Source organism: Rhipicephalus microplus, chromosome 2, assembly GCF_043290135.1.
Source record: "Rhipicephalus microplus isolate Deutch F79 chromosome 2, USDA_Rmic, whole genome shotgun sequence".
Classification (NCBI taxonomy): domain Eukaryota; kingdom Metazoa; phylum Arthropoda; class Arachnida; order Ixodida; family Ixodidae; genus Rhipicephalus; species Rhipicephalus microplus.
The window spans coordinates 186,886,318-186,893,682 of record NC_134701.1 but is presented as its reverse complement, the minus strand read 5'-3'; the positions used below and the strand labels follow the sequence as shown (position 1 = coordinate 186,893,682).

The 7,365-nt window shown below is 40.7% G+C and overlaps 1 protein-coding gene across 1 annotated transcript; it reads left to right on the top strand.

Moving 5' to 3' along the window:
* Window positions 1-218: 218 nt before the first annotated feature.
* On the top strand, window positions 219-4,123 carry LOC142796455 (uncharacterized). The gene is made up of 4 exons (XM_075887140.1): window positions 219-1,280; window positions 1,814-2,071; window positions 2,743-2,787; window positions 3,340-4,123. Exons 2-4 carry the CDS (start codon window positions 1,933-1,935, stop codon window positions 3,504-3,506), a joined length of 351 nt encoding a protein of 116 aa, XP_075743255.1. The 5' UTR covers window positions 219-1,280; window positions 1,814-1,932; the 3' UTR covers window positions 3,507-4,123.
* Window positions 4,124-7,365: the final 3,242 nt, after the last annotated feature.

Below are 7,365 nucleotides of genomic sequence, written 5' to 3'. Positions count from 1 at the left end.
CTTGTGATTGGTTGTGAAGCAATACCCTCTACATCAGCTCACTCCGTGACGTTGCCAAGACACTTCTTTCATCTGGCACGCCTGTCCTGTTCGTCATATCACCCCCCTCGCACATAAGAGAAATTTTTTTCACGCCGTGAAAATAGTGCAAGTATTTTCTAAGAGCTCTCTTACGTGCGGTGCAGTTGTCGAAAACAACATGGCGTCGTAAACAGCATATCGGTCGGTGCGACTTTCAGCAAATGCTTCTCGCACAAGTTACTTCAGCGTTTGACCGGATGTGTTGTGATTACAGCAGCTCTTTCAGCGCGTGTGAGCAGTGCGGAAAGCTGTGGCAGTGCAATGGTGTACGGTGAAGCGCAGCGAAGCCTGTGCGTCGGTGTGGTTATCAAGCGGAGATCGGCGTCGATGTATCGACGGCAACTAGCACTCGAGAAGCCTGCAATGTGTGTTTGTGTGCCGGTAACAGTTCGTTCGCTTGACTTTCCAGTCTCTCAGTTGGGTGCTGTGCGACATTTCGGATTGACAGCGTTTTGACACGTCACTTGAGTGACCCCAAGTACGTACGGAAACGTATGAACTACGCGCTCGGTTCTTGCTTCACCACTAGTTAGCCCGTACGCTTCTATTTACTTGAGAGCAATGTACTGTTCGGGAGTGAAACGATGTTCGTTGTGAACAGTGGTGCTGTGTTGACGTTCCAAGACTTGTGAACAAGCTGTGCTCGTGTGACCGAAAATTGAAAGACAGCGTTGATAACTGTTTTGCCCGGCGAAGTTGTGGTGGGGCAGCTTGGCGCTTTTGTTTATTAAGTCGTCACTTCTCCTTTTTGTGATAACCATAGCCCTAGCGCTGTGATGTGATCAACCAAAACTGCGAGATGCTACATTCTGTTGTGGATCGTGTTACTTTGGAAGCGCGCCTAGACTGTTCTTCGGTAACAACTTGAGAGTTCTATGTGGCAGCGAGAGCCCGTGAACGTCAAGCTTCCCTTCGGCCCCCAGAAAAAGCAAAGATTTCACCGGTGCCTTCCTTTGGATGAAGTTGTAGGCCAATATCGCCTAACTACAGGTTTCCGAGTTCGTCTGGCCATCGTTTTTCACGGCACTAGAGCCTTGACAACAGCCGGTCATGGCCAGTTTTTACACTTTATCAATGGACGTGCACGCCTGGCCAGCCCTTCATTGCTGTCATTGGCAGCTTCCAGTCTGCAGATGCCCTTTGCCTGTTGGCCGTACTTGGTTCCTCATGACACCGACGGCTACTAAATGCTGCCATCGGTGAGTTCACCTTGCAGAACTAAATTTCACCAGTACTATAATTCACGCAGTTCTATAACGTGTGCAAGTTTTTAAGCCCATCAGATGTAATGTTTCTCTATGGTAAGTTGAAGCATGAAAAATATACTACTACTGCTATATACATACATATATTATGGAGCAAATACGTAAAAAGTTTTTTGTAATTTGATACAAGTGAGCTCTTGTTTGATTATGAGGTTGGGCCTGTCGATTGACCACGTTTGATAGTTGCAAAGTTAATGTGAATTTATTTTTCAGAAGACAGGTTGCACCTAAAAAATTTATGTTATTTTGGAAAATTAGTTCTATAGACGATTACCATTGTGCTAGTACTATACTTCAGTAGGACATATATATTGCGGTACGTAAATTTTACATGAGGCTTCAGTTTATTTCAAAGTAATTATAGCAGATTTTGGTCACATTAACGAAGTGATAGCTTCCTCAAATAAGTATTAGAAGTGAGTGATTTAATGATTGTTTTTAAATATCTCGTTTTTGGCTCTTCACAGATCGCAGAGATTGGTTTGTTAAGGTCCTGTGATTCATCGGTTGAACATTCTGGCACATCAATCCTCATCATTACTTGGAGCACCTGTACAAAAATAGGAAGGACGCGTTCTCCCTAACTATGCAAGCCTATGTCACTGCTGGGACTGTTATCATTCAGCGGATGGGGCGTGGAAGCATGCATGGCAGCCTCATCTGGAAGGACTGCGATCTGCTTGGGAGCTTCGAGCGCACAAAACTGCCTAACGGCTGGCTGCAAGGTTAGTTTTTCTTTAATACATACGATTACGTGAACACCACTTACTGTGCACAAATTGAAAACCCAAGCATGGTTGCTTTCAGTGGATACCTGTAATATTCTTACACATAATTCTTATTCAACATTTATAGAACTAAATTGCAAGATAATTGAGAATGTTGAAAGCTGAAAGCCTGCAGCTTATGAATGAAACTCCAATAATGTGAGGCTCAAAAGCTTGTGCTTTGATACGAGCACAAATACTTTGATTCCTTATTGAGCTCTCGAGCTTGTGACTCCCTCTGTGGATCAACTGCTCTGGAAGGAAATAGCAAGTGGGTGAAAATTGCCTGGCTGTTCACAACTTGTAAGGAGAAAGACCTATTGAAGAAGCTTCAGATGACATAGGGCCAGTAACTGCATCTTTTACCTAATGTAGCTTTTTATCTCTCAGTGCTGTTGCTTATGTTTCAGCCGAACATGTTCACCACGATTGCATAGTGATATATATTTTTCTACAAATTGTACCTGACCTAAGTATGCATTGTTGATCTCTAAAGGTGACGTTCAGTGTGTTTCAAAGCCATGGCTTCTCATTTCTCTGTCTGTGGCTAGCCTATTTCACCAGCAAAGCGATGCAGCTAGCACACATGCAATCCAGGTCATGGAGCACTCCTTTGGTGTTCTGTGCAGGACGCAGCATATCCATCCGGCAAGACACTGGTATCAACAATAATGGTGAGTGTTGGTGGCACCTGTAGGAGCCCGTTGTGTTTGTTGCGTATGATTATTTCCCCTGATGAAGTGCATTTTTGAAAGGTTTTCTTCATTTATAATAATAGATGTCAGCAACAAACACACTCATAATCCACAAGTTCTTTGTGTCTTCTAGACTGCCCATTTGCTCCTATACGCAGTACGGTGAGCTGGCTATGTTAGACAGCCTTAAAGTTAGGAACATTGGCTGTTGCGTTGGAATGCAGTCTAACTTGTATTTATTAGTGAAATTATTTGTGGTCTGTTTCTCGCACCTAGTGTAAAGTCAAAATAGAAGAAACTTTATTGGCTTTTTATATGTCTGGCAGAAGTTTCATGCCTTCATCTATAACACTGTAGTTTTGCTCTTGTATCATATTAAATATATTTTCAGTCTTCACTGTTTGTGTGTGTGTGTGTTGAGGCTTGTCATTGGCTTCTGAAAATACAATATCTGTAAATATGAGCACATAATTGACAACTATACACTCTTGCATGTAGCATGGTTGTAACAATGATCTGTATTTTTCTAAGTTCCAGCAGTAACAAGGGGTTTGGTGCTCCACGGTCATGTACAGTGTATCAAGAACAGAGCACAGAAGACCAACAAGTATAAAGGGACTGCCAGTGACTGTTCTCCTGCTCAAAGTTTACAACAGCAGAAAGAGCACATTGTGATGTCAGGAGCAGCTGCTGCGTAACTTCTTAGCAGTGCATTATTCCGCAGTTCATTTGCTTGCATTCAAAATTATTTAAATTTTGCATGGAAGATACCAAACTATGACACTAATTTAAAAGCTGCTGTAGTGTTAGTGGGCAAATATTTTTGAGCTGAAGTTTTTGACATGTGTGTTAAGTGCCTGCGTGCCTCTACATTTACATGCCAGAAATCACAGCATCCATGGTCGCCAATGGTAACTGTGTCTGCATTTTTGTAGTACAAGAAGTAAAGCCATGGATGCAGTAATCATGTACTTAGTCGATGTAATCCTTCAGTGTACACTCATTTGTATAGCACTAATGATGCCATGAGTGTATAAGCTCTGGGAAGTGAATCTATGTGGATTATTTTATTTGGAAGGAAGTAGATCATCACTACTCCTAGTATATCTTAACAGAAGATTTTAGTGCTTGGGTATTATCCCACTGTTTGTCCGTCCTTCAACAGTCTACTTATCTACTGTGTAAGTGTAACTTTTTAAATGTATACTTTGCTCGGATAGGTTTGTTCATAATGTAATGCAAGTGACTTATCATCTATGCAGCTCTACTCAGACTAGAAATAAAAGTACTTATTTTTATATGTAGCTATACCATGCATTCACTTGTCTTTTTCTAGGTGCCTGTACAATTGTTTAGCCCTACAAAAGTGCTGGTATACTCTAATATTGAATCTGGCATCTTAAAATAGTTTGTTAGTGGAAGTAAGAATGTAATTACAATCAATATTACTATCCTCAGATGAACTGTGAAAACTCTGTGGAAATTTATTTACATTTTTTGAACTTTGTGAAGGCAAATGTTGTTATGTTCTTTTATTGTGGTCCCTGTTTCATGCAAATGACACATAACTACTTTGCAGTGGCATATTATTAGTTGTTATTTTACACATATGTGCTGAGCAACATCGCAGTTGAGGCCAGCAGCAAGACGTACATGCAGTGCACTGGAGCATCACCTCACATAGTGTACAGTCTTTGCCCACCAGTAAACACAATATTTTTCAAGCAGACTAATAGACAGCTGTATGGGAACTGTGTTGATGTGCAAACTTTGAAGTCTTCTTGAGGAGTGTTTTTCATCATTTTTGTCCAAGTGAAGTAGCTACCCAAGGCCACAACAGGTGGGAATGTGGTGGTTTCTTCTCTCCAAAAGCACTCTTACCAGCTGCCTCAATGTTAGCATGGGGTGAATTCACGAACTGGAAAAATAATTGGTCTTTGTTTTCTTGGCTGAAAGAGTCACTTCCACCGTTGAGCCACCACGACGCGCCAGAATAGAAACTTTTAGCTAAATAAAGTTGATTTCACTTTTGAGAAGTGTTTTGGGGAAACGAAATGGCACCTATAGCTGTCAATATAAACACTGCACCAAGGAGCTTAGTAGCTTATAATTGTATTATTCATGTTTTGTCTAGAATTTACTCGTGCTGTGTCAACTTTCAGCCCAAGTGTCCTAACATGCTTTGTTAGTGGGTTGTGAATGAGCCAAGCTATGTAAATAAACAGAGTGATATTGCAGACATGTACAAAATATTGATGCACAGCCCTTTTCTTTAGCATGACATTGTCAAGGGCTTTATTCTTGTGTTTTTTATAAAAACTGCTTGTCACTGGGCAGCAGCAGAAAACTATGCATCAAGCTTTTGCGAGATAATTCGAGAAACACCGTGTTCAGACATAACAGTGCCGGTGGATATCTCTCGTAAGTTACTTTCTGTAGTATATTCAAATTGAGTGTATTAGAATTGTTGTTTTATAGCCATTCATTTTAATATTTACACCTGAGTGTATGTATGTATGTATGTATGTATGTATGTATGTATGTATGTATGTATGTATGTATGTATGTATGTATGTATGTATGTATGTATGTATGTATGTATGTATGTATGTATGTATGTATGTATGTGTGTATGTATGTATTTTTTAAATGAGAATCCGTTTATCATTGGTGAGTAAGCTTGGTAATGATTTGGCTGAATTTGTTTCTAGTTATTTCTCTTTTGAGCCATTATACATTTCAATTTGTTTTGTACTGCATAAAAATAAATGTAACCTTACACAGAATATGTGTGTTCGAAGAAGTTTCATTTACCAACCTACAGTCATGGGCAAGAAATTGGGTAAAATGGAACGAACCTGCGAAGATTAGTTTCGAGCATAGCTACTCTACATGGCATATCTCGTACACATTGCGTTGGTTGAATATGTCAATCTCAACCTTTCAATTTTAATCAGAATAAGCAAGCTATCACCCGTGGTTGTATATGTGTGTGATATTTATGCATACTGTGATACCGGTTCGCAATTACAATTCCAGTGCAGATGAAAGGTGCATGAATTTTTGTCCATGCACCTTTCATCTGCACTGGAACTGTTGTTAATAAAAAATAAACTTCAGTTTAGAAATTTATTCGAGTAGCCAAAAGCAGGGTATCTCTTTATCACACAAATCAAATTGCCATTGTTCTGTTCCAATCTGGACAACAGGGGACCCTCTCAGCAGAACTCGATTATCTGCTATAGTTCATTTTAACCATTGACAGCGACATTACACTGAAGCATGCAGCATGACAAATAGTGGGAGAAAAGACACAAACTAATCACTCTGTTTGCGTCAGCTCTATCTGTCCGTGCTCTTTGGTCTGGCTGCATGTGATGATGCCCACCAAATTAGCACGAAAGCGTGTCCCTACAAAGGCAGTCAACTTGGCTGCAAGCAGTTAGCTCACTGCATGTGTAGATTTTCTTCAAAACACCGTGAAGACTGATTGCTGGTCGAGTATCCAAACACGTGAAAAGTAATATACCAGGTATGATATTGGTATTTCAGCACTGGACACTTTTGCGATAAGAGAGGATGGAGGAGAAAATTATGAACCCTGAATTGTTTAATTTTTGAAGGAGCACAGTACAGCGCTTTTGAGTCAAAAGGGGAGTGAAAGAAGCAAGTGCGAAAGCCTACTCCTCAAAAAATTAGTACCCGCCACCACGCATATTGTCAGGCCGGGCAACCTCTTGAAAAAAAAAGTGCTCAGTGATTCTGCGAATCGAACCAAGTACCTCCTAGATTGTAGTTGAGCGCTGTAACCGCTCGTCCACTGCAGCAGTGCTTGCGTTCGCCTTATTGCTCATATATCGTCATTCCTTCGAATGAAGCCAAATGCAAAAACGTCCCGTGAAACTTTGTCAAAAATAGAAAAAATAGTTAGAATGCGTTTTCCCAAGGTTACTAGAAGATAGAAACCGCCACGTGTGATTGTATGACCGTGCGCTATTTATTCTTGTACATTACTGTCATGACGTTGGGATAGCCGGCTCTAACGTACGCTACCTTCTCATAGTTTTCCAAATATAGATAAGAAAATAAAAATATATATCGGCCTGTGACAACGCTAATCAACTATTATGAGTTCACTGTCACTAGTGTCACTTTCACTAGATGAATGCTCGGTTTGCTTTCATTATCGTTATTTAGGAAAGTTTTGGCTCATTAACTCAACTCTCTTAATTAGCATTGATTCTCACACCTAAGGACAGTCACACTTCATCTCGCTTTCTGAGTGGCTGTCACTCTCATATAACGCGTACTCCACTTTTTTATGCTCTCCGAGCATCTGACCCTGTTTTGCGGAGACTTTCCCTGACGTCTGCTGGGCCAGAAAATTGTCTTTATTATCTATCAATTTCAAGCTTTCGCGAAGCCGAAACGAGAGTCTCTTTCTCTTTTCATCCTTTTCGCACGTGTGATAACGTCTCTCGACCTCACGACTCGTATACACGTCCCTTGCTTTGCACACTCAAACAACGCTGGGCGAAATATTTGCACCGTGTTTTG

Excerpts from the sequence above, each read along its gene's own strand:
- LOC142796455 (XM_075887140.1), top strand. The coding sequence starts at position 1,933 with ATGCAAGCCTATGTCACTGCTGGGACTGTTATCATTCAGCGGATGGGG. Across the intron at positions 2,072-2,742 it reads GCCTAACGGCTGGCTGCAAG|GACGCAGCATATCCATCCGG; the intron begins GTTAGTTTTTCT and ends TGTTCTGTGCAG. Across the intron at positions 2,788-3,339 it reads CACTGGTATCAACAATAATG|TTCCAGCAGTAACAAGGGGT; the intron begins GTGAGTGTTGGT and ends TATTTTTCTAAG.